Here is a 27,898-nt window from a genome sequence, read left to right as displayed (position 1 = left end):
AGACTGAAGGATTTTTGGTAACTGCAGGGGATTCCCCTCAGCTCCATGCCCCTCTGTCAACAGAGGTAAAAATATAGCCTTCTGTGATGGTTGGATGACCAGAACCTGACATGTGGAATTTCTCTTCATTCAGCCCCCTCTGGATCTTCTCTTGTTCTTGGATGCCTCCTCCAAAGGTTGGGGTGCATATTTCGAAGAGCTCCTGTCCTTGGTGGCTTTAAAGCACACAGGACAAACACTCCACAGCAATGTTTTGAGTTGAAGGCAGCTTTCTGGGTCTTCAGGAGTTTCGAGAAAAGGTGGTGGTGAGGCACTCGTCATTCTTATGTCAGACAACACCACAGTGGTAGCATATATAAACAAACGGAGGGGGCTGGTTGGCTGGCGTCTTGCCAACTTCACTCATTGACAGTCGAGTTACATCAGTGGGCGATCAACAACTTGGTGGAGCTCCAGGCAGGAGGAATGTGGTGGCCAACAAGCTAAGTCGTCAGTCAAGTTATAGGTACGGAGTGGTCTCTGCATCATGGCATAGCGGACTGGCTGTTTCTCCTATGGGGAAGACCCATGTTAGATTTCTTTGCAACATGCTTCAGTGGTCCCCGGATCTGTTCGCCGCGGCGGAGGACGCCCTTCAGCATTCTTGGGACAATCTGGAAGTGTATGCCTTCCTAAACTGTCTGATCCATCCTGTCCTGAACAGAGCAATGGGTTCCAGAAGAAATTTCGGGATGACCCTGGTAGCTCCTTTGTGGCCCTAAGTAGAGTGGTTCCCAGACCTCCTGTCTCTTCTGTCAGCAGTCCCAAGAGAAATTCCCCCTTGGCACAACCTTCTCTGCCAACCTCAAGTGGAGAGAGGTACCACCAGTCGGTAGGGTCCCTGTCTCTTCACGGCTGGAGTGTCCAGTATCTCTTGCGAACGAGAGGCTTTTCTTGAAAAGCAGCAACTCAGATGTCCGGCTTCCTCAGGAGATCTTCATCAGCCAAGTACACTCGACAAGAAAAGTGAAGATACAGTTTTCATTAGCTTTGCTTTCATCAAATTTCCCATTTGTTTTTACTGAAAAGACATATGAAAATGCACTGCAAATTATATCATATAAGTTAAAATTGCAAAACAAAACCATTCAGATACTTAAAAACATGATACTATATGTCCGAAGTAATTGGGAATTTCTCAGTTGGATTCATTCATAGAGATCTGGTAGATAGCTTGTGAATTTCTGATTGTAGTAGTAGTATGTATCACCGATGACAATATTTACTCGTCTTTTCCTTTTCCTTCATGATCGGGGATATTATTGCATCATCGCAAGTGGTGAATGCAATTATTTAGTTTCTACATACTCATGTTTGTATTCCAAGCGAGTAAAGTCAATGTTGCGACAGCTAAGGTCGGTTGAGCAAATCTAGTTGCATCCGCAAGGGCGTTTTCTATGATGTGATGAGGAGCACTAGAACTTCGAGCAGGAAAGCGCGAGTCACTAGATACTGTCTTACGTAACGGATTTCATACTTTGATTACTTTGATGTTGACGTGGATCGAATGCTAGTTGCTGTTTACAAACCTACTGTCTGTAAACATAAATCTTTTATCAAGGTAAAGTAGCATGTCAACTCAAAGATTTTCTGGCTATATGCTCCATTACAAGCAGTTCGTAGTAGCCTACAGCCCTACAGACTGCATTTCTTTGCTGCAAGCTGAAAGGTCTCCCAACACATCAGCTTTTTTGCACGATAATACTTTAATTGCCTGTGCATACATATTGAGTTATTTGTGCTAATAAATATTTTGACTTACCACAGCTTTTATCGTGAATTATTAGTGGATGAAACCCGATTTTCAAAAGTACAGACTATATCAAGAGAGCAAGAATGACCGCAGCCTGTATCTAAAATTTTTTTGACGTCTTTTTACAATCTTTGAATGTTACGGCAAACTGTTGAATGAAATCAAGATTAGGGTATGAATTTTCTTAGAGAATTAACTTGAATATTATGATCCTTCAAATTTTATCTAGCATAGTGCAGCACGATCTTGGGCAGTCATATTACCCAGTTTTCCCGGGTATCTGTGCACCGACTCACCGCTCTTTCTCTGCCTTTCCCCCGTCGCAAGTCCATCACCATACTATATATTCTCTCTCTCTCCTCTCTCTCTCTCTCTCTCTCTCTCTCTCTCATCTCTCTCTCTCTCTCTCTCTCTCTCTCTCTCTCCATCCACTTCTAAACATACTTAAAAATTTATATATTACCACTCAATCTCCCAAAGAAATATATACAATTAAGTAGTTATAAATAGGCCTAAGCTTTCACGTAAGCAGATTTTTTCCTCCCTCTCTCTCTCTCTTCCACTTTTACTTTACCATTTGAAAAAATACTATCACTCAATCTCTCAAAGTAAATACAGGCAGTCCCCGGGTTACAACAAGGGTTCCGTTCTTGAGGACGTCGTAAGCCGGAACATCGTAAAAAATCCTAAGAAACCTTACTTTTAATGCTTTGGGTTCATTGAAAACTATGCAAACTGCATTCTTATTGCATTTTTCATAAAAAAAAACTTCAATTATTGATTATTTTGCATTTTAGTGTCATATTTCATATGCCAGATGAGTGTTGTAGGCGTTGTAACCCTGGAAATAATGTCTGATGAATATAATTGAGAAGCCTTGTTAACCTCGGAACGTCGTAACCCGAACCGTCGTAACCCGGGGACTGTCTGTATAATGAATTAAGTATCTCTGATAGATATGCTTATCGCTCTCTCTCTCTCTCTCTCTCTCTCTCTCTCTCTCTCTCTCTCTCTCTCTCTCTCTCTCTCTCTCTCTCTCTCTCTCTTGAAACATTTAGAAAAATATTATCACTTAATCTCTCAAATTAAATATAATGAATTAAGTATCTATATCGATAGGCCTATGCTTGCACGCTCTCTCTCTGTCATAATATTTTACTCTACTGTATTGTTCCTCACGATTTCCACAAGTACTGCCGAGATTTATAACACTTTCTCTTACTGTTTAAGATCCGTCTTCAATTACGTATGAATTTTACATCAGTTTAGTGTCAAACATTACTGATGAAATGAGGTTTCACAGTATTGGTTTTTTAAAAAAGGATGATCGATAATTCTACCCTGAACTGACGTTTAACTAAACCAACATTAACGAATAATATAGAACCTGTTTATACATTAAAGTATAAATCATTATAGGACCTCTACAGAATCTCTTTATGGTGTAAAGTTAATGGAAATCTAGAAAGCAATAAACGCTATGTTTATTTTGAAGCTCCTACCTTTCTAGAGTTGCCATGGTGTGGCATTATTGAACAATATATGCTCAAGAAGATTACACTCTATCTTAACAGTTTTCATTAGCTTTCGTTCATCGAATTTATCTTAACAGTTTTCATTAGCTTTCGTTCATCGAATTTGCCATTTGTTTTATATTGAAAGACGTAATCTCGCTAAATTTACTCTACAATATGAAAATACAATGCACGTGATTCCAAGTTTCTCTTTAGATAGCCATTAGCCAAATTTAATTTTTTTTTTTCATTATATCAGATCCCGTTTCCATTACGCATGAGTTTCATGTCATTTTAGTTTAATGACATCCCTTATCAGAAAGGTTTTATGGTAGGTTTAAAGAAGGATGATCAATATTCTACTAAGAACTGACGTTGCCATAACCAACTTTAACAAATAAATTTAGCTTTGATTATAAGACTTTTACAGTGAATATTTATGGTTTAAAGTTACTGGAAATATAGAAAACAACAAAGAAGAAGACTTTGAAGCTCCGCCCCATTTTCTAGAGTTCCCAAAATGTGGTATTATTAACCCTCTTACGCTGACTGGACGTATTTTACGTCGAACTTTTTTCTCTCTCTCTCTCTCTCTCTCTCTCTCTCTCTCTCTCTCTCTTCTCTCTCTCTCTCTCTCTCTCTTTGAAAACATTTAGAAAAATATTATACTTATCTCTCAAATTAAAATATAATGAATTAAGTATCTATATCGATAGGCCTATGCTTGCACGCTCTCTCTCTATCGTCATAATATTTCACTCTTTACTGTATTGTTCCTCACGATTTCACAAGTACTGCCGAGATTTATAACACTTTCTCTTACTGTTTAAGATCCGTCTTCAATACGTATGATTTTACATCAGTTTAGTGTCAAACATTACTGATAAAGAGGGTTTCACAGTAGGTTTTTAAAAAAGGATGATCGATATTCTACCCTGAACTGACGTTACTAAACCAACATTAACGAATAATATAGAACCTGTTTCTACATTAAAGTATAAATCATTATAGGACCTCTACAGAATCTTTATGGTGTAAAGTTAATGGAAATCTAGAAAGCAATAAACGCTATGATTTTGAAGCTCCTACCTTCTAGAGTTGCCAGGTGTGGCATTATTGAACATATATGCTCGAGTTTATTAAAAAAAAACTCTATCTTAACAGTTTTCATTAGCTTTCGTTCATCGAATTTATCTTAACAGTTTTCATTAGCTTTCGTTCATCGAATTTATCTTAACAGTTTTCATTAGCTTTCGTTCATCGAATTTGCCGTTTGTTTTTTATATTGAAAAGACGTAATCTCGCTAAATTTACTCTACAATATGAAAATACAATGCACGTGATTCCAAGTTTCTCTTTAGATAGCCCCATGCTTAGCTCTCTCTCTCTCTCTCTCTCTCTCTCTCTCTCTCTCTCTCTCTCTCTCTCTCTCTCTCTCTCTCTCTCTCTCTCATAATATTGCATTAATTCCTTTATTTTCCTCACGATTTCTACCGTTTATTAGCCAAATTTAATTTTTTTTTTCATTATTTCAGATCCCGTTTCCAATTACGCATGAATTTCATATCATTTTAGTTTAATGACATCCCTTATCAGAAAGGTTTTATGGTAGGTTTTAAAGAAGGATGATCAATATTCTACTAATGAACTGACGTTGCCATAACCAACTTTAACGAATAATATAGCTTTGATTATAAGACTTTTACAGAATCTTTATGGTTTAAAGTTACTGGAAATATAGAAAACAACAAAGAAGAAGACTTTGAAGCTCCGCCCCTTTTCTAGAGTTCCCAAATGTGGTATTATTAACCCTCTTACGCCGACTGGACGTATTTTACGTCTACATTTTTTGTCTCCCGTGTGCCGACTGGACGTATTTTTATGTCGACTTACAATAGTTTTTTTTAAATTGTTCGAGGAAAATACTTATAGGCCTACCAGCCTAAAACTTTTGAATCACGCGCCTTGGGGGATGCTGGAGTTCACGGATCAAGGTGGTTGTTTTGTTTACAATCGATACGCAGCCGCAAGCGCGAATTTCTATCTTGCCGCACTACAAAGTATCGTGACACATCTCGGAAATTATTTCGTCACTTGACATAATTTTTGTACCATTGTAAATTAGCCGTTACATGAAGTATTATATATGAAAATGTGCGCATTTGTATGTAGAATACAACAATAAAATACTTATGATTGTAGCTTTTATTAGTTTTGAGATATTTTCATATAAATAACGATAATTGCCAAAATTTCAACCTTTGGTCAACTTTGACTCTTCCGAAATGGTCAAAAAACGCAATTGTAAGCTAAAACTCTTATATTTTAGCAATATTCAATCATTTACCTTAATTTTGCAACTAATTGGAAGTCTCTAGCACAATATTTTGATTAATGGTGAATTTATGAAAAAACTTTTTCCTTACGTCCGTGCGGTAACTCTTCCCAAAAAAAAATCATACATGCGATTGTGGTAATGTTTGCACCATTTTAAAATTAGCCGTTATATAAAGTTTTATATATGGAAATGTGCTCAATTCATGCACAATACAATTAAAAACAACCATGGTTGTAGCTTTTATCAGTTTTGAGATATTTTCATATAAATAACGATAATTGCCAAAATTTCAACCTTCGGTCAACTTTGACTCTACCGAAATGGTCAAAAAACGCAATTGTAAGCTAAAACGCTTATATTCTAGTAATATTCAAGCATTTACCTTCATTTTGCAACAAATTGGAAGTCTCTAGCACAAAATTTCGATTTATGGTGAATTTATGAAAAAAAATAACATTTTCTTTACGTCCGTGCGGTAACTCTTCCGCAAAAAATCATACGTGCGATTGTGGTAATGTTTGCACCATTTTAAATTAGCCGTTACATAAAAGTTTTATATATGAAATGTGCGCAATTTCATGTAGAATACAACTAAAAATAATTGAAGGTTGTAGCTTTCTCATTTTCGAAATATTTGCATATAAATCACAATAAATAAGAAAAAAAAACCACGTTCGGTCAACTTTGACTCTACCGAAATGGTCGAAAAACGCAATGTAAGCTAAAACTATACAGTCTAGTATATTCAGTCATTTATCTTCATCTTGAAACAAATTCGAAGTCTCAAGCAAAATATTTAGATTTATGGTGAATTTAAAGAAAATCTTCCTTCCCTCCGTGCGTGGATTCTCCACCACAAATCTCCGAAATGCGTACGTACCATTCTCGGAATATTTGCTCGTTTCCATATTAGGCATTTCATACAGTTTTTTATATATGAAAATGTGGGCAATTTTAGTAGAATAAAATGAAAAATATTTGAAGGTTGTAGCTTTTCTTATTTCCGAAATAATTGCATTATATAATAATATATATATATAAAAAATTCGACATTCGGTCAACTTTAACTCATCAGATATGGTCGAAAAACTGAAATTGTAAGCTAATACTCTTACAGATATAGTAATATTCAATCATTTGTCTTCATTTGAAAGAAATTGGAAGGTCTCTAGGACAATATTTAGATTTATGGTGAAATTTTAATTTTTGAAAAAAATATTTGTCCGTGCGTTACGAATTCATGCATTATTTTGTGATAATATTTTCTCTGTGTTGCTTTTATCGTTTTACAATGTGTTATATACCAAAAATGATCACAATTTAGTGTACATTACACGAAAAAATGTAACTTGTTACCTTTAACCGTTTGCGCACAGCGCAATTTGAATACAATTAGTATATATGAAAATTTCGTTTTTGCGCTATCATATATCGCATTATTTATATATATAATAATGATAATTTTCATATCTGATGGTTGCATACTAAACTTCAGCCAATGACAAAAAAAAGGAGCCAAAAATGAACTCTAATCTTGAAAACTAAGCACACTGTGATTTTTTTAAAAAATTTTCCGCTTCCGCGCTCACTCTGAAACACCTCCGGCACACGGGAGACAATTTTTTTTTACCGCTTCGGCGTAAGAGGGTTAAGCAATGGATGTCTGAAGATTTCAGAAAACTGTATCTTCAATTTTCTTGTCAATAGTGCCAGGGCAAGTGGGCCATCTGCTGTGATTGGGTGTCGTCAACAGGGTTTCCCTCCACTCAGAACTTCCATTGGGGATAGTGGATTTTCTAATCTTCCTCATATCTGAGATGCATCTCTCTGTGTCTGTTATCAAAGGCTACAGGGCTGCATTGGCATTTGTTCTAGTACATCTGAAAGGCGTGAGCATCACTTCATCCTGGAAATCTCTGTGTTGTTCAAGAGCTTCGAACAGTCTTGTTCAACTTGAGAATTCAAACCTATGTAGGACCTTACTCTGGTGCTGAGTAGTCTCACTTGGGCTCCATTCGAACCACTATGTCAATCAAAAGACAGGGAACTGAGTTTGAAAACGGTTTTCTCGAGGAGAGTTGGATAGCTTCATGGCCTAGATTATGACGTAAAACACTCAAAATGATTGGGAGTCCGTAGCCTTCGACTTTGTCCCGGAATTCATGGCAAAGACCCAAAGTCCCTTGGTTCACGATGACAGATTTGTCTCGTTTTCTATTCTTTCCCAGAGAGGTTGTTGACAACAATCCTCAGGAGTTATTGCTTTGTCCCTTCAAAGCACTGCATTGCTATCTAAAAAGGTCTTGTCACCTAAGACCTAGGTGTCATAGACTTTTTGTTAGCACAGGCCAAGCCAGGAACCAAGTGTCCAAAATACCACTTCATTTTGGCTTCATAAGGTGATTAGACAAGTCTACTCCTCACCTTCAAGTTCTGTCACAAATACTGTACATGCAAGAGTACATGACATCAGAAGAATAAGTTCCTCTGTGGCCTTTAAGAAGAATGTCTGTTCATAGGATTTTTGAATGCTGGTTACTGGCTTCGGCAGACCAGTTTCATTTCCTTTTACCTGAAGGATATTGCCCTTGGACACTTTTTCCTTTTTTTGGGTCTAGCATTGGCTGCCAACAAGTTGTGTAGCTCATCCAGTGTGCCTGGTGGGACAGTTCGTATCATGCCTAAGATCGAAAGAAAGAATCAGTGAGATGACTTGTCTCTTTCTTTAACTTTTCTTCCATTCAAGATTAGACACATCATAACTGTAACAGGCTTGATGTAGGTGGTGTGGTGGGAGCCTTTACTGTTATAGCACTTATCTTTTAGGTTGCATACAAAATACAAATCTACTTCTCAATAGCATATACTTCTCTCTCCAGGAAGGAGAGTGAGGAGCAGTGACAAACCTTTGCTTGTGGCCAGCATAATTTGTTGCTTGAACAGATGGAGTTCTCATTCTCTTCCATGGATGCAGTGAATCTGGACATGTCTCATTGTGTTACACCCAGTGGACTGAGTTTTAGATACCTTTAGTATATCTAATGTCTCACAGGCTTAGACCCCCTTCTTTAGAACTCGTTTCTGGAAGGGTGGTCTGGTGTGCCGAACCTCCAGTCAGTTCAGGATTCTCGTACCTTTATCCAAGTAGGAGTCTTTCCTGTTGTTAAAACCGAAGGTTTATTCAGCATATGAACAAATGACAAATTTTTAATCAAATTGTATTTTTCATAGCTAACAAACTGAGGTCTTAACATTGACTGCCCACCTCTAGCTGTCCCTATAGTAATCCTGGGTTGGAAGAAAGACAATGCATCAGGGGTTCATGCATGGTCTGTGACACTCTCCCCTTCTTCTATGCATTAGATGCCAGATGCCACAGATTCCTTGTATATACAATCTTGATGTTTATTAACTGGTTTCCATCTGGCGCCAGAATATTTATCATACTGTTAAGACTTTAGGTTTGTTAGCTATGAAAAAATTGAATAGGTATTTGTAATTTTTTCAGAATTTTTATAATAAGAAATACTCTGTTCATATTTGAAGTAGTATCCCTACATTTGTTTTCCTTGATATTTCACATCTTTAAACCCTTGAAGGTAGTAGAAGATAAGCCTTGGTCTTTATTAACGCTGAATTTAAGGTATTGCAATGATGATTTAGTAAAGTAAATCATCTTTAATAATTCAACATTAGCTTTGTTTCACCATGGACCCATCACTTGTAAATAACCCACTTTCATGGCCTTGAAATGTCCAAGACACCTCATTCTTTTGTTATTGTTAGTGTTTACAAGTGATAAGGTTGTTGCCCTGGGAAACAAAATTGTTCAGTATGCTGATGATGCAACACTGGTGGGTGTAGTAAAGTCTCTACTTATGAGAAATGAAGCTACGCTCAACCTCAAATGGGACATGGACCAGATCAATGAATATAGTCCATGAAAGTCGGTGGGGTATGAGGCTTAACTCCAATTAAACAAAAACACTGTTGATTACCAGATCGCATACAGATTTCCCACTCTCCTCCCCTTCAGGTGGATGGAACTTTGCTGATTGAGTCTGAAGCTTTAACTATTTTAGGTGTAACTTTTGAGGAACATCTAATGAAAGTTTCAGAAAATGCTGCGTGAAAGTTAGGTATTGTTCATAAGGCCTCATATATTTATAACAGTGATAAAATCAGTGCAACCTGTTATAGGTCATTTGTGCTTCCTTTAATAGAACAGTGTTCTCTGGTGTGATGTGTGCTTCTGCCAGAAATTTATCTCTTTTTAGATTGAGTGGATCATGGTGGTATGTTTCTGTTTCCTAATGTGAAGTAGCAATTAAGACTTGGACCATTGACGGATGGTCTTGTTTGACACTTTTTCATAAGTTGTATTTCAACAGAGATCTTTCACATTCACGGTTGATCCCTGATCCCCTTTACCTGCCAAGAGCAACCAGATTCGCTGTGAAACTTTTCAGTTCCAGAGGTCCTTTATTCCTCACCCTGTTAGACTGTGGAACAGTCTCTGAAAGGATTCATGCAATTAGAACTTAAGAAGTTCAAGTAAAGATGTAATGCATTAGTAGTATCCTCCTTGCATTTTACTTTGTTTATTAATCATTTTTTCTTTTTTAATAAGTGTGATATTTGTGCTTCCTTTAATAGAACAGTGTTCTCTGCTGTGAGTGTGCTTCTGCCAGAAATTTATCTCTTTTTAGATTGAGTGGATCATGGTGGTATGTTTCTGTTTCCTAATGTGAAGTAGCAATTAAGACTTGGACCATTGACGGATGGTCTTGTTTGACACTTTTTCATAAGTTGTATTTCAACAGAGATCTTTCACATTCACGGTTGATCCCTGATCCCCTTTACCTGCCAAGAGCAACCAGATTCGCTGTGAAACTTTTCAGTTCCAGAGGTCCTTTATTCCTCACCCTGTTAGACTGTGGAACAGTCTCTGAAAGGATTCATGCAATTAGAACTTAAGAAGTTCAAGTAAAGATGTAATGCATTAGTAGTATCCTCCTTGCATTTTACTTTGTTTATTAATCATTTTTTCTTTTTTAATAAGTGTGATTTGTGCTTCCTTTAATAGAACAGTGTTCTCTTGTGATGTGTGCTTCTGCCAGAAATTTATCTCTTTTGTTTTTAGATTGAGTGGATCATGGTGGTATGTTTCTGTTTCCTAATGTGAAGTAGCAATTAAGACTTGGACCATTGACGGATGGTCTTGTTGACACTTTTTCATAAGTTGTATTTCAACAGAGATCTTTCACATTCACGGTTGATCCCTGATCCCCTTTACCTGCCAAGAGCAACCAGATTCGCTGTGAAACTTTTCAGTTCCAGAGGTCCTTTATTCCTCACCCTGTTAGACTGTGGAACAGTCTCTGAAAGGATTCATGCAATTAGAACTTAAGAAGTTCAAGTAAAGATGTAATGCATTAGTAGTATCCTCCTTGCATTTTACTTTGTTTATTAATCATTTTTTCTTTTTAATAAGTGTGATATTTTCCTATTGTATTTCCCTTTACCTCCTCTGACTTCTTCTTAGTGAACACCATATTCTTTTGAAGCTCTTAGCCTTATTTGGTAATTACCAATGTAAATCCTGTTATATCTGTAGGCTCCCAAGGTTCAGGTGAAGGGAAGCAGGTCATATCTTAACACACTCCCGCGAGCAAATGCCCATAAAAAAGAAAAAAAAGAAACATTAATTAAAATCAACTTTCCTAACATAAATCATGAATAATAAAATATCAAACCCAACACCCACGTAAGCAAACAAACATTTGAAATATAAAAAGTAAGTACATACACTTCAGCCTAATTCAGGCCTTCTACAATACCAGCTTTGAGCACCCAATAGCGCTCACTAGCTCTGAGGAAGAATAAGTTTTCTATCCAGTTTGAATGTTCAGGTTTGAAGGCCATCCAGATTCTATGGTGTAATGGCAAGAGCTAGTTTCTTTCTCTAATCGGAACTCCTGCTGCAACAACAACTTGTCATCAGCTCAATCTCTGAGGGCCAGAAGCACTCACTGGTTTGGATTTGGAGGAATAGAGAGTGCTCTAACCCAGCTGGATGGTATGGTATTGCCTGAAAAAGCCAGAAATCCCAGGCCATCCATAACCCAGAATGTTAGGGCAAGAGCTTGTCTCGTCCTCTGATTCGTCCTCTGATTAGAACATCTTGCCCTTTACCCTGATGGATTTTATCTTCTGAGACACACTCAAATGTAGAAGCATTTTCCTCCTAGTCGAAGTTAATGATGTCAGAATAGCCTTTACCTCATTAGCTTTCAAGCATTATACGTATACCCCTTACGTCCATTCGACAATCAACCTACTGGTAGTATGATCGTTCTTCGTTTCTCATAATTTTGAGGGCTTTTAAACAGTATTTAAAGTTTTTTTAGTTACTGGCATGTTATCACAGAAGGAAACAGGATTTTTCTCCTACTGCATCTTCATCTTGTAGTGATTGTCAATTTTGGGGAGCCAGGGAGTCATAGTGTACTCGGAGCACCCATCACGCTCAGTGGATGGGTCATGGTTTTATTTCAGCGTAGATGACAACATAATATGGTTGATTTTATTTTGCTAGTGCACCCAGGGCAAGGACACCTTTAAATTTCTACTAACCATTGGATAATTCCTTAACTGCTAACTTCCACTGAGACTTTGGCAGTGATCAGAGTACTCCTCCACTCAAAGCTCCCCCTTTAGTAGAGGCGACCCTAGGATTTGCCGCCGCTCCACTACATGTTAAGCTTTAATTGAGCACTACCATAAGGCCAGTTTCTACTGCAGGCTCTTTTGGCTAACAAGAACAACTAGCATTGTTTTCAATGCTAGCAACTTTTCTATTTCTAATTCGTTACATGACTTAATGTTTTAGAGTAGAATAGTCCTTATATCCCACCTCCCATCAATGTGGGATTCAGCTATGTAATTACTTAGTGAGTTACTTATATAAAAAAGACATTTTTATGATCAAATAAAATTTTATTTATACTTACAAAGTAATTACATGATCAGAGCTCTTTCTTCTCCCCTCTGATGGACATTAGTATAAATGGAATGAGGATTGTTTGCTGCGTCATTCCTAAACCTCTCATTAGGGTGCAAGACTGTCACCCCTACACAGAACATTGGTGTTGTTACTGCAAAATTTGAAGCCCAAGACTTTTTAATGTCTTTCTAACTAAAGTTGTAAAGCATTAATACAGTTTTTTATGTACTAATCCATTTATTTAGTATGTGTATCATATTTTCTGTTTAAACATAATAACTTACCTGGAAAATATCAGTTTTCTGGGCATTATTCCCTTGAGTTTATTTGTAATGATGGAAATCTTCCCCTGCTTATGTAAATTTTAAAAAGATACAATTTAAAGGAATACATTAATTATTTCTGTCCTTTGGAAATAGTATAAGGTTTTTAATAAATGAATTTGATTTAATCCGGAACAGAGACCACACAATATTATCTTCGTCATGGATGCTAGTATTGGTCAGGCTTGTGAGTCCCAAGCAAAAGCATTCAAGGAAAAAGTAGATGTAGGGTCTGTAATTATCACAAAGTTGGATGGCCATGCAAAAGGTGGTGGAGCACTTTCAGCAGTAGCGGCAACGAGGTCTCCTATTATTTTTATTGGTAAGACTATATTTGTATGTTTGTTATTATATTTTGATATAAATGTACTCAAATTAGTACTGTTAACAGAACATCTGTGAGACAATGTGATAAGGCTACTTTCTGTCCTGTGAACTGAAGTTAGGGCACTTCGTGGCTTACAGTCTATTTTGCCTTACTATTATTTGTAGAAGTATTGTGTTGGACTACTTGTACAGGCGGCCCTCGGTTAGCGGCAGGGGTTCCGTTCCTGGCCGCCGACGCTAAGCGATTTTAAAGCCTACAGCCACCGCACACCTTCTTTCAAAACTCTAGACCAGTCAAAGACACTGTAATCCCACAATGGCACAATAAGTAAAATTATATTTATGCAGTATAGTACTATAAAATTTACTGTACAGTACATAATAGCGTTGTAAATACTGTAAAGTGAAAGAAGCCTAGCTTTAATCCTTTGGGTGTCTAGAGTATGTAAAGATATAATAAAGTTTATACAGTGTACAGGTAGCTGTAGTGTTCAAGTTATGATCATTAGTCTTACTCTTACGATAGTGCGATTTTATGAGAGATCAAATTACAATGGCCTAACTTTATCCATCTTCTAGTTACATAAGTTCAATAACAGCAAAAGAGAATGATGAAAGTATGGTTTTAACGTTATACCCGTTGTGTGAACGTGTATAGCCATGAACAACTGAACAATAAACAACTTTTTTTTTCCGAAGTACAACCGAACTGAATGACATTCGTTTGGCTTGTATTTCAATCATCGTACTACAGTACGCTATTACCGTAGTTGTTATAAATGGTGTTATGTATAGAATAGAACTGAGATATCTTAATATAATAACTTTATTTGCTATAGATCGAAGATTAATATAGATCAAAGATCAATCGGGAAATATACTGTTAAATTTAAACCTAGTTATAACTGAAGCTGAGAAAACTGTTCAAGCTGCTAATGACTATTATCGTACATCGGCAACAAGGATAAAACTCCCGTAAACGTATGCCATCAAACACATCCGTAGATAAAATTGGGATAAAATCATTTTAATCAAAACTACTGTGCTTGAAAGAACACATTTTACAGTTGGTTTCACGCCGATATAAGATAAATAACGTAAGTTACGATCATATAAAGGAGAACTGCGAACAGAATCACGTAATTTTTTACGCAATAATCATGCCGCCAATGTAATCTGTTAACGAAAAAAAAAAGTAGTTCACATTCACAACGAGACATATTCAATAAATATTTCCACCCAAAAACACGTTGTATAAGGAAAAATAACCTTGTCTCATATAAGTCAAGTATCTAGATATTCGTTTATACTAACTAGAAGCAAGAGGATTCGTTCAGAATTGCGTTATGGTGAAACAAACTTGTATTTGCCATCAGCTGATTTCAAACCACTACATTGGCCGCTCCGCGGAATACTGGCTTAAATTTGCTGTAGTATTTTATAATACAATAATATGAGAGTACATACAATATTATTGGATACAGTGAAATAATGTATAACTTTTATAGATTTTATGGAAAAGATGCATAATTAATAAAATAACACCCTACATTTTTCGGAACAGTGGCGGACAAGAACGAACATGAAAAAACCTCCCCTGACAATGTGGAGCATAGTTACAAAGGCTGCCTTAATTTGTATCTTATTTATGTACAAAAATAAAAATACCTGTACGTAATATATTTTCATACACATTTTAAACATAAAACCATAAACATTTAAAAAATCGACACATCGATCGCTAAATTTGCACTCTTTTTACTCAATATTTTCGGAAGAGTGGCAGACGGCGGCATACAAGTACGAACATGAAAAAACATCATAGTCGATAACTTGAAGGGCAGTTTCAAAAGCTGCCTTTTTATCTTATTTCTGCACAGAACTAAAAGTACTCTATTCGTAATACATTTTCATACACATTTTAAACATAAAAGCATGAATATTTATAAAATCGACACATCGATCGCTAATTTGCACTTTTTTAAAATCAATATTTTCATAAGAGCGGCAGGCGGCGGCTCACAAGAAAGAACATGAAAATACATCGTATTTAATAACGTGAAGGGCAGTTTCAAAAGCTGCCTTCATATCATATTTCTGTGCAGAAATAAAAATAGCTTACATGTAACACATTTTCATACACATTTTAAACATAAAAGCATGAACATTTATAAATCGACACATCCATAGCTAAATTTGCACTTATGTAACTCGATGTTTTCGGCATAGCACAGCGTCAGAGGCATATATTTTACCCTAATACCTATGTAATAACTCTCCATAAAATTTTTTAATATAATTTGCATAACCTTTATGGTCTGAACAGCATTTCTACAAACATATGAACTCGTTAGACAACGGCGCTAGCGGCACTGTTAACTGAAAATTGTGCCGTAAAAATACCTTAAAATGCCTTATTTTTTTAATGAATATTTTTGACGACAGCCGTAAAATCGATTCGCCGTTGAGTGATTGCGCCGTTAACCGCGGGCTGCCTGTATTCCTACTGATACCGTGTGTCATTATGTAAGTAAGTACTGGGAAGTGTCAGTGAAATGTGAAGTTTGGTTTGATGACGTTGATCGTAAGTAAAATCTGTGATTGAAGTTAATTTTGAATGATAGTTTTGTCTTGTATATCTGCACAGTTAATCCAAAGAGTTTGTTAAAAAGGAAGACATACCATTGAAGGAAATGACTTATCTTATTCTATGCTAGGTTACCCCACAACATAGCCTAACCTTGTAATTTACTTAGCATACCCCATATTAATACATACCTACACAATAAGTTTAACACATACCTACACAATAAAACAGAAAGTATAACCAAAGAGTGCTGCAGCATAAAAAAATCCAAAGTACATCTATCATGATACCCAGAGTGCATTTTGACCCACACAAATGATCAGATTCTGTGAAGTGCTAAAAGGTCTGTGACATAGAATACTACAGGCAGTAACCGGGTATCGGCGTGGGTTCCGTTCCAACTGCTTGATGATAAGCAAAAGTTAGTCATTTTGGCACTTATTGGTGCTGATAACTCGATTTTGGCGCTGATAACTGGTTAATGGTGCCTCTTTTAAATATGTATTGGCACCAGTACTCTATTATCGTTGCCTGTAACCAGAAATCAGTGCATTTCAGCCCTGTAAATTGGCGATTTTCAGCCCTAGACAAGCACCGTAAAACCAGATCGCTGATAACTGGTGACTGCCTGTATTGTTTGTTCATATACGAAACAAACCTTCGATCTGAACATTAGGATAAATCTTCTAGCACCAGCTGGAAACCAGTAAGAAGTCAATAAAATTGTATATGCAAGAGACTAGTGGCAAATGTCCTCAGTCACGAGACAAGGGGGGACCACCTACAGGCAGTCCCAGTTATAGGTGAGGTGCTGATAAGCAAAAACTGCCATTAACTGAAGCTCAGCAATTTATGGAACTTATGGCGCCTCTGTGAGATATGTTATGGCGCCATAAATCGACGATTTTATGGCGCTAGACAAGCACCGTAAAACCGGATCGCCATTAACCAAGACCACCGATAACTGGGGACTGCCTTACATACTCAGCCTCAACTCATGACCTCACCATTTACTCTTTTACCATTTTTGAGTGGGGACATTTTTGTTCTCTCTCTCCTCACTAAAGCCAGTTTGGTTTGCCCACATTTTCTCTCTTTCTTTTTTCATTTGTGGACGAATGCTAGGATATAATGAATCCACTTTACCCTCCCGCGAGTGTATCAATTGTATCTAGTAAGAAGGAAAGGTATTGTCCAGGTGTTGGTAAGAATCCTTGTTCTGGCTTCCTAACAACAGCGAATACAGATCCTCATCCAGTGTGTAGTAGATGCAGATAACATATGTAATGGAACTTAATCTTTCTTTAGTATGTCGTGACTGGTCGGTGGAACAGTGGAGGAGGTTTTATGGGAAGGCTCAGTAGAAGAGGAAGGAGATGACTCCATCTTTGTTTGATGGAGATTTGTCTTCAGCTTTTGTTCTGTCTCCCCGTGATGATGTTCCTTCCTTAGAGAAGCCTGTTCCACATGTTTCTATTCCTGTACTAGAAGTTTCCGATACCCCTTCCTGTTCATCCAACAATTTGTTGATGGTTGCATTGGGAGGGGATCCAGGTGGCTTTTTGCATAATTATGCCTCTTCTTTCCCTTAGGGGAGCTGGGGGGGAGATTCCTTCTTTGTCTCAATTTCCAGCTCCACATCCTCTGATGATGGTGGGCATGTGGACCTCTCTAGGCCTTTCAGAATTACCAACCTTGGATGGCCTATTGTCCCACTACAAGGCTTCACTACCATCCAACCATCCAATACTTTATATGTACCATGGGTGTCCCTTCTCCCCCTACAACATCTACCAGGATGCACATGGTACCAATTCCACATCATATTGGGGCTCCCTTGTTTTGCCTACGGAAATACCAACAGAATCTTCACATATTTCGTCTACTGTTGTGATTTCACAGCCAGGTCCATCAGTGACACACATTCTGACATGCAGCAACAAGTACATCTTTTGGGATGATGACATTGACGAGTGCATTGATGGATTAGTTTGCACGAACTGTGATGGAGAAATTAACAGAGTTAGAGGAGAAGTTTAATCAAGCATGCAAGGAGAAGAAACTTGAGTCATCTACTTCTTATTCTTCTTCCTCCTCGTTGGCATCGGCTTCATCAGAGTCATCCATTGTTCCAGTGTGTGCTGCAGTTAAGAAGTGGAGAATCAGGGACTTCATGGCTGATCCTCATGCCGAGAAAGGAAGAACGGTTTCTTTTTTTAGCCAGGACTGTAAGTATGAAGGGTAAAGATTTGGTTGTGAATAATACCTCGGAGGTTGGTGTTCATGGCTTTTTCTCAAGCTTTCCGCCAGGAAAATCTATGGACTTTGTAATGAAAGTTTCACTGAACTTTGCTTTGGGACTGAGCACTGATACAGTGATAGTGCCTATGAGTACTCATAGATCGTCTGATGATAGTATTATTCAAGGACCAATGCTGGTTTCTCAGCAAGCAGGAAGTATGCGTGATGAAGTGTCCGTATCTCTAGTTCAACCGTTCTAAGCTAGGAGGAAAGATGACAATGCCCAAATCAAGAGATCGTGTCCTTGAATAAGATGATTCACATATAAATGACAACGTACATTCATCCTTTACGCCGTTGGATGATGTATTCGCTGTTCAGCCGTTGATCTGATGCTCCTAAACCTACTCTGTCAGCACCTTCAGTGAAGAAACCATCTCAACAAGTCTTTCACAGCCAAAATACAAGAGGAAGGGGAAATACAGGCTGAGGCAAGGGTACGAGACTATAGAGTGGGCGCCTCTCCCCACTTAGTGCCACCAGTGGGGGAATGCCTGTTGAGCCATTGTGCTATGTGACAAAAACTTTGGGTAGAGGCATGGTTTAGTGGATGTCCTACGGGTTGGTTATCCACTTCTATTCGATTTCACCTCTTTCAGAGCGGCCTCTGCTACACCCTTCTTACAATCCTGGATCTCAGAAACATTTCATTTTGCAAGGCAAAGAGAAGAAAATGATGGAGAAGGGAGCAGTGAGCTACTAATGCTTCCTTCAAAGGGGCTCTACAGCCAGGTCTTCTTGGTACCAAAGGCCAATGGCGATTGGAGGTCAGGAAGATGAGGTTCAAGATGGAGTCTCCGAGGACAGTCTTGGGAGTAGTGAGAGAAGACTTTATGCTGACCTTAGACTTGAAGGATACATACTTCCAGATACCAATCCATCACTCATTATGGAAGTTTCCTCGGTTCAGTCTTGCAGAACAGGTGTTTCCATTCAAAGTGCTGTGTTTTGATCTGACAACGTCTCCTCAAGTGTTCACAAATGTTTACACTGGTGTCAGCATGAGCTCATGCTCAGGTAATCAGACTAATAAGATTCCTAGATGACTGGCTGGTCATGGCAAAACCCAGAGAGAAGTTACTTCAGGACAGAGATTGACTGCTTCAATTTTGTCACAGCCTAGGTATTGTGATAAATTTGGAAGTCTAATCTAGCCCCCAGTCAAAGGGATTCGTATCTGGATATGGTTATAGGCAGTTCAGGCAAGTTTTTTTTGCATCTGAACAAAGAATAGAGAAGTTCAAGAATGTGGCGAATTCCTTTCTGTCCAATCAAGCACAGCCAGCAAAGCAATGGCAAGTAATTCTGGGCTTACTAACTTCTCTGGAGAAATTGGTTCCTCACAGACATTTACATTTGCAGTTGTTGCAATGGAGACTGAAGGAGTTTTGTTCTCCAGCAACAGATCACCCTCACATGGAAGTCCCCTTGTCTACAGAGGTGAGGAATGACCTATTGTGGTAGTTGGAGTGACAACAATTTGATGGAAGGAATGCCTCTTCATGTGTCTTCTCCGGGTCTTCTTTTGTTCTCGGATGCATCAACCGAAGGTGGGAGTCCTCATCCAGAGGACATGATAGTTTTGGGGGAATGTAGTGTGCAGGTTAAATTATTCCACATAAATGTTTTGGAGTTGAAGGCAGGGTTCCTAGCACTACAGGAGTTTCAGTAGAGGCTAATGGGGCATTCTGTAGTCTTGATGTTTGACAATACGTTTAATATGGTAGTGGAGTGTATAAACAAAGGGGGGGGGGATCCAGTGTCTCGGCAGCTACATCTTATGACAGTCCAACTACGTCAATGGGCTAGGGACAATTCAGTAGAGGTAAGGGCCAGATACATTCCAGGAAAAATGAATATAGTAGCAGACAAATTAAGCTGTCAGGAACAGATTCTGAAAACAGAAGTGGTCTCTGCATCAGGTCGTGGCAGACAGGCTGTTTCTCTTGTTGGGAATACCAGTGATAGATCTCTCTTGACAATGTACAGCAGAAAACTAGAAGTCTAGTGCTCAGTAGTCCCAGACATGGCTGCAGTGGTAGAAGACGCCCTGCAACATCCATGGGGCAGCTTGGACGTACATGCCTTGCCTCCGTTTTGTCTGATCCATCAGGTCTTGAACAGAGTGATGAGGTCCCAGAATCTCTTAAGATGATGCTGGCAGCTCCTCTATGGCCACAGGCAGAATTGTTTCCAGATCTACTATCTCTGTTATCAGAAGTGTCCTCCCTGGCACAATCTTACTATGTCAACCTCATGCGGAGGGTATCGCCAGTTGATATGGTCCCTATCTCCTCACGGATGGAGACTATCAAGTATCTCCTGTGAGCGAGAGGCTTTTCTCGAAGAACAGTGTCTCAGATGTCAGGTTGTATTATGAAATCATCAACATCCATATACCAAGGAAAGTGATCTGTCTACTGTGATTGTTGTCATAGACGAGGTTCTTCTCCACTTGGAACTTTTATTCAACCAATAGCTGATTTTCTAGTCTGTCTCAAAATGGAGAAACATCTTTCTGTCTACCATAAAGGGCTACAGGGCCTTTCTAGCTCTAGTTCTATGGATGAAAGACATAGATATATTCATATCGTGGGAAATATCTATTTTTTATTGATTAAGAGGCTAGAGCAGTCCTGTTACCCTAGAGAGCTCAAACTACTAAGTTGGGATTTGACCTTGGTTTTCACTAGTCTTGTAAAAACACCCTATGAACTGTTGCAACAAGCTACAGGTAGAAATTCGACCTTCAAGGCTGTTTTCTTGCTAGCTTAGCATCATCAAAAAGGGTAGGCGTGCTGCACGGTCTGTCGTATGATGTAAAACACACCAGGGGTTGGAAGTCTTTAGCTTTCAGATTTATTCTAGAGTTCATTGCAGACTCAAAACCCTTCATTTCATGATGACAGATTTGTCTCCTTTTCTATACCTTCTTTAGGAGACTGTTGACAGTGACCATGAAGAAACATTATATCCTATCAGGACACTACGTGCTTATCCAAATAGGACTCGACATCTCAGACCGGGTTGTCGCAGGCTTTTTGTTAGCAAAGACCAGGTCAAGAAAGAAGTGTTCAAGAATACAATCTTGTTTTAGCTACGAGAAACAATCATGAATGCATATTCAACTACATCAGTAGTTGCAGGCAATGTCACGCATGCAAGAGTGCACAACGTTAAAAGACTGAGCTCCCCATTGGCATTTAAAAAGAATATGTCTGTTATTGAATTTTGAATGCCGATTCATGGCTGTGCCAAGCCACTTTCACTTCCTTCTACTTGAAGGACATTGCCCATAGGTCCTTGGACACTCTTTCCTTGGGTCTGGTGGTGGCTGCTCAACAATTTTTGTAGCTCATCCAGTAAAATGACTGGTCTCTTCTTTTCCTTTTCCTCTTTCTTCTTCTTCACCTGTGGTCGGTAAGAAGAGTGTTCCGCCTTGAGCTGAGCTGTAACTGACATGATACAGGTGAGTGTAGTACCCATGCTGTTAGAGTAATTAATGTTAAGATTCCTCTCAGTAGCAATACATTCCTCTCTTTGGCAAGGAGAGAGAGTAAGGATAAACTTGCATTAGTGGCTACATTGGTTTGTTAATGGAACAGGTAGCTTCTTATATTCCAAATATGTAATGAACTGTGACAGTGCACTGAAACCCAGAAGCTGAACGTAAGACATTCATATATCTAAGGTTCAGAAATAAAGGTGATGTCCCTTAGAATTCTGTAATTCAGGTAAAGGACCTCAAGTTGGTTTAATTACTTAACTCCCCCCCAAGAGTAAGTCTTTCCTAATCTTAAGCCAAAGATTTGTTTAGTATATGAAAAAATGACAAATTTATTAAATCAATTTGAATTTTTCATAACCAACAAACCTGAGGTCTTAATATTTAAGGCCCACCTCTAACCACACCTCTGATTTTTAACCTGGGTTGGAAGAGCAATGGCGAAGGTGAACACAGCCATGTACATGATTCGTCACACATCAGTGTACGTGATGAAAGTCCTACTTTTGTATTCTCCTTCCAGAGTTAGGTGTCGAGAGACTTCTAGGCAAAGAGTGTGATCTCCATGACATTCAAACATGCATTGTTCTACACCATGCAACTGTTTGTGTTTCGTCACACGATTGTGTACATGTTTCATAGTTTGACTGTGATTGATTCATCGCATGTCCATGTATGTGATTTGCTTCACGACTGTGTACATGATTCATCGCACGGCCACGTCCCAGGTTCTACCTGGTCAAAGGTGAATTTAAGATCTTAGTCCATCATTCGAGAGCTAGTCCTTCTGGTGGAAGAGGTGATGACCTCTCAACAGTAATTCAGCACGTCAGTGCAGTACATTTTGACCACAGCGTACACTGACAGGAGTTCCCTTGATAGCTTCATACAGATGTTCCATGTTTTCAACATAGTATGAGATGGTCTCCAACTGTTACGGCCTCCAGGAAATCCTTCATTGTGGGAATTGGAAGTCTGTGTTTACCCAAGACTTCAACCCTTCCCAAGTAAGAAGAATTCTCATTTCATTGTTTATTCACTTTTGAATTGTTCCTATGAGAATATTGACCTGACTCTTTTCTTGGGATTTAGACCTAATCACTGGTTAGGTACTTGAGTCTCGACCAAAAAGACTTCAAGGGAAAGGAAGGATGAGGCACTTCTGTCCTTTCTAACTTAGCCTAGCCTAAGTGGTTAGGTTCTTAGCCTAGCAAGTGGATGAATTCCTAGCCTAGTGTAGCCTAGCTAGTCAAACCTTCCTTAACCAACTTATCATAGCCTAAGAGGTTGAGTTCTTACCCTAGCAAGTGGTTGAGTTCTTAGCCTGGCCTAGCCTAGCTAGTCGAACCTGCCTTAGCCATCTTAGCCTACCCCAAGAGGTTGAGTTCTTTGCCTAGCAAGTGGTCGAGTTCTTAGTCTAGTCTAGCCTAGCTAGTCGAAGCTGCCTTGACTATGTTAGCCTAGCTTAAGTGGTTGAGTTCTTGGCTTAGCTTAAGTGATTGAGTTCTTAGCCTGGCCTAGCCTAGCTAGTCGAACATGCCTTAACCTTCTTAGCCTAGCAAATGGTTAGGCTCTTAGGTTAGCCTAGCCTAGCTTATCAAGTGGTTGAGTTCTTTGCCTGGCCTGTCCTAGCTAATCGAACCTGCCATAACCATCTTAGCCTAGCCTAAGTGTTGGAAACTACCTTAACCTTCTTCCTAGTCTAAATACTTTGAGTTCTTAGCCTAGCATACCTAGCCTAGTTAGTTCAAACTTTCCCTTTCATCTTAGCTTAGCATAAATAAAGTAAGTATATCTTAGTTTTACCAGACCACTGAGCTAATTAACAGCTCTCCTATGGCTGGCCCAAAGGATTAGATATTTTTAATGTGTCTAGGAACCAGTTGGTTACCTAGCAACAGGACCTACAGCTTATTGTGGGATCCGAACCACATTATATCGAGAAATGAATTTCCATCACCAGAAATAAATTCCTCTGGTTTTGCGTTGGCTGTGCTGAGAATTGAACTTCGGACCACCAGGTTAGTAGCCGAGCGCAAAATCCACTCGGCCAACATGGAATTTGCTTAGCATAAGTGGTTGAAGTTTGCCTAGAAAGTGGGTAGATTCTTACCATGTTGTAGTCTAGGTAGTCCTGCCCTAACTTTTCCACTGTAGCCTAGCCAAAGTGGTTAAGTTCTTAAGCTAGCATAGCATAGCCTACAATGGGTGAGCAAGTTTGAACTTTCCCTACCAACTTAAGGGGGCCGGCCGGAACCTCTATATATGGAGGTATAGGGGGAAAAATGCAAAGTCATGAAAAAATTCATGGAGCTTCATATGGCAATTGAGAATACGTATACGAAATATTTCGTCAAAATTCCTCTTACTTTCGTAGTTACAGGGTAATTAGTTAACGTAACTCAATAAGCCTAAAACATTGATCCGTACAAGAAAATGCAATATTTCTTCTATTATCGTAAATTTTGATAATTATTGTCAAAGAAATTGGGAGAAATGGCATCTGTAGACATTCCCCGAGTCGAGAAGGAGACTTCAGGCTCAAGCTACCAAGTCCAGTCCTGATTTAGTGCGATCACAGACGTCAAGTAGTCTACACGTTCCATTTCACGTCTGACATTCGCCTGCTTTCACGTATGTTTATGTATGTTTCGGCAAGAATTTCATCATGCCAATGAGGGAAAGACAAGGAAAACATCTCGCTAACATACAGACGAAGAAAAATTGCTCAAGTATTATTACAGAATATCATAATATATGCGTAGTTAGTGAAGAGAGAGGGGAGGGTTGCTTAGTAACGCCCCGTCTTGCTTGACAGCACACGTCACACTGTGCCTAAGGCTACGATCTTTGAGCAAAGAGATCTTCATTTATGATAAATAACAAAGTTTTGGTTTTTTAATACCCAAAATGGAATATGAAATTCATAATAATCATGATTTATTAAATTGTCTTTGTAAAAAAAGTGTACGCCTTCGAGTTTCACCTCTTGACATGCTCTTGCAATTACGTTTGTTTATCTTTGTTTCGGGCAAGAATTTCATCATCCAAAGAGGAAAATACAAGGAAAACATCTCGCTAACACACAGAAGAAGAAAATTCGCTGTAATAAGCCGATTTAGTGAAGGGGAGAGAGAGAATTGTGTAGGAAGGAGTGCCCCATCTTGCCTCAAGCAGTCCCCCAGGCTGCGATATATGAGCAAAGGGATCATCATTTATGATTAAATTATGATAAATAAAATAGTTTTGGTTTATTAATACACAAAAAACAAATATACATTCATAATAATCATTATTTATTAATATTGTCTTTATAGAAATACGAAGGAAAACTTTGAACGCCCGTATCTCAAAACTATACTTATTGACCTTCAAAATCTATCTTCTCACTTAGTTTTAAAGCTATAACATTGGAATTTGGTATATAACTCAGAAAGACATTATAGAACAATCAAATAGAGCCCTTTTTTCCAATTTTTGTTTCGTATTTTTTTTTATAAATTTTTTTCTCCTGATTTATAGGGTTTATTTTTTGACCATATTGAAAAATTCATATCTAGCAAAAAAATGACTTTTAGAAAAAAAAACTCTCCATTCGATTAGAGTTCTACATCAGGTCTATGTATGGTAGTAATCCCAGGTCTTAATATTAAATATCAAGGGAGGAGATAGAATTTGAAAAATGGTTATTTTCGGGATAAATCGCCCTGGCGTCACAAAACCGAAGGTCAGAGGCGAAAATCATATGCGGTTTGGAGATGTCCCAAGTCACCTTATTAAGTGGTATGAATATCAAAGTCCTGTCCTTAAAAAAGGGCATTAGCCGGCTGGCCCCCTTAAACTAGTATAGATGATTGGGTCCTAGGCCCAGCCTAGATTGTTCAAACATATTTCTCCACCTTGTTTTAGTCTTGAGTGTTGAAGTTCTTAGCCTAGCCTAGTCTAGTTAGATTGAGCTTATGTTTATCAAGCATACTCTTCTGCTTAATGAATTCTGCAAGAAGATATTCCCATTCTTCAAGAGGTTGGGATCGGTTTGGGTTAGGTTGGGTTCAATTCCTAGTTTAACCTACCTTTTATATCCAAGTATGTATCCAGATCAGTAATGTATCTCAATATCCTAGTGTTTTTGTCTCTGCAGCAGTTAAGATATGTTTTATCCCTGTGCTATATTGCTTAGGAACATCACGATGGTGGTTCCTTAGTCAAAGGGACGTGGGGGTTTGTTGTGTGCTATCATCATAGGGCGTCTCCTGCAATGAGTAGCATACTGGTTGTATGTCATCACAAGGGATCACTTCATAATGTCTCCTCTGTTGGAGATGCACATTTCCTGGGCAGCTCAAGGACTTCTCTCCTGTCTACAGGGTAATTCCATTGAAAGTGCACAAGTTGAAACTAGGATACTATTTAGAATGTATCTTTGCTAAGCATTTTGTCATAGGATATCCCTTTGGGCTATCTCTTATCTCTTCTGTCTACTTGGAGAGGCCCCATGTTAGACCTCTTTGGCAGGAAGCTGGAGGTCTTCTATTTATGGTCCCAGAATTATTCTTTGGAGCAGAGAACTCCCTTCTGCCTTCTGGGAATTCTCTTGGAGGCTGAACAATGTAGTGCACACTCCTACCTTCCTCAAATTTCCTAGAGTCTGAGGAAGTTGTGCTCAGCTACAACTCTGATGTGGACTTGTATGCTTGTACATTCTGTGCCCCCAAGGCCAGGAGCTCTTCAAGATGAGCACTCCAACCTTCGGAGGAGGCTGATGAGTGCAGGAACAATTCAGAGGGGTGATTTAAGGGCAAATGCCTTTGTTAAGCTCAAAAATCTTTGGTTAACCCTAGTAGCTCCTTAACCCCAAGTTGAGCAGACGAGAGATTCCTTCCTTTCCTAGCACAACCTTCTTTGCCCCTAGCATAACCTTCTTTGCCAATTTCTTGTGGAGAGATGCCTCCAATCACTAGGATCTTTATCTCTTCATGTATGGAGTCAGTATCTCTTATGGGAGGTCTTTCCTGTGAAGCAGTGACACATGTAAGGCTATTACTTCAGAGGATCTTCGTCAGCTGTATATAAGAGGAGTCATCTGCTGCTATGATTGGTGACATCAAATAGGGTTTCTCTCGACTCACGAGTTCCTGTTCAGTAGACAAAATCTGAATTTTTTTCAGAACAGAGGAGGTTCCTTCTGTTGCTACTGGCAAGTTGCTACAAGGCTTACTTGTGTTTAGAGTGTCTGAAGGAAGCGGACCTCTCTCTACCCTCAAACCCACTTGGTGTGGTTCAAGAGCTTGGAGCGGTCATGTTCATCTAGGAATCTCAGACCTCCTACTTGGGACCTTACTCTGATACTGAGTAAGGGGCCTTACTCTGGTACTGAGTAATCTTTCGCAACCTCCTTTGAACCCATGCGTCAATCATCTCCCAGGGAACTGACTTTGTGAGGTTTTCTTTCAGACCTAGCCTTCTTTGGAAGGGGTGGAAAGCTTCAGGGTCTCGTCAAGTGCTGTGTAGTTATCTGAACGTCTCGTCTCCAAGTTAAGAAAGGTGCCCTAAAACACCCTTTCGGTTTTCTACATGAGGTGTTTAGACAAACTACCTCCTCATTGTGAAGTTCTCCCACCGATTGGGTTCATGCAGAAGAACATAACACCAGAGGAATACGTTCCTTCCTGTTATTTTAAAGTACTTATCTGTTCATAATATAGAGGAGTAATGATAGTTTATATTTGACAACATCTCCAAAGGTTGTGAGAGAGAGAGAGAGAGAGAGAGAGAGAGAGAGAGAGAGAGAGAGAGAGAGAGAGAGAGAGAGAGAGATTGGTGGAAGAATGAATGGGAGTGGTTAAATGGCGGTCGGAAGCATGTCTGTTGTGGCGCTCTGTGGGAAGTCAATGGAAGTCTGTTACGAGAGTCGAAAACAGTGAGACGTCTGGTCAAGTCAGTGTCGGTTTTGGCAGCAGTTGTCCTTTGGTGTTTCGTTGTTTTGGTAGTAATTGAAGTTGTTGTGCGTGTGTCTGTCTGGTTGTGGTGAGGTTAAGAAGGTTTTTGGTGCATTTTCGGTGTCTGTTAGTGGTGGTTGGGGCAGTTTTGGTTTTGGCGGGTTGTTGTGCTTCTGTGAGTTGTGTGGTTGTCGTGTTCTTTCAAGCGGTTGGTGTTTGTTTGCAGTGATTTGTTGGGTTATTGAGTTTTTGTGGGGTTGTGGGTC

The 27,898-nt window shown here is 38.9% G+C and overlaps 1 protein-coding gene across 2 annotated transcripts in view; it reads left to right on the top strand.

Annotated features, from left to right (window-relative positions):
• Positions 1 to 27,898, top strand: part of LOC135205643 (signal recognition particle subunit SRP54-like) — a 203,839-nt gene that overhangs the window by 128,572 nt on the left and 47,369 nt on the right. For both annotated transcript variants that reach the window (XM_064236461.1, XM_064236459.1), the window contains exon 6: positions 13,112 to 13,295. In XM_064236461.1, the coding sequence (XP_064092531.1) occupies positions 13,112 to 13,295 (184 nt within the window). The remainder of the gene's footprint in view (positions 1 to 13,111; positions 13,296 to 27,898) is intronic.

Source organism: Macrobrachium nipponense, chromosome 24, assembly GCF_015104395.2.
Source record: "Macrobrachium nipponense isolate FS-2020 chromosome 24, ASM1510439v2, whole genome shotgun sequence".
Lineage (NCBI taxonomy): Eukaryota > Metazoa > Arthropoda > Malacostraca > Decapoda > Palaemonidae > Macrobrachium > Macrobrachium nipponense.
Note: the sequence above shows the minus strand (reverse complement) of the source record. Positions and strands in the feature narration are given on the sequence as shown.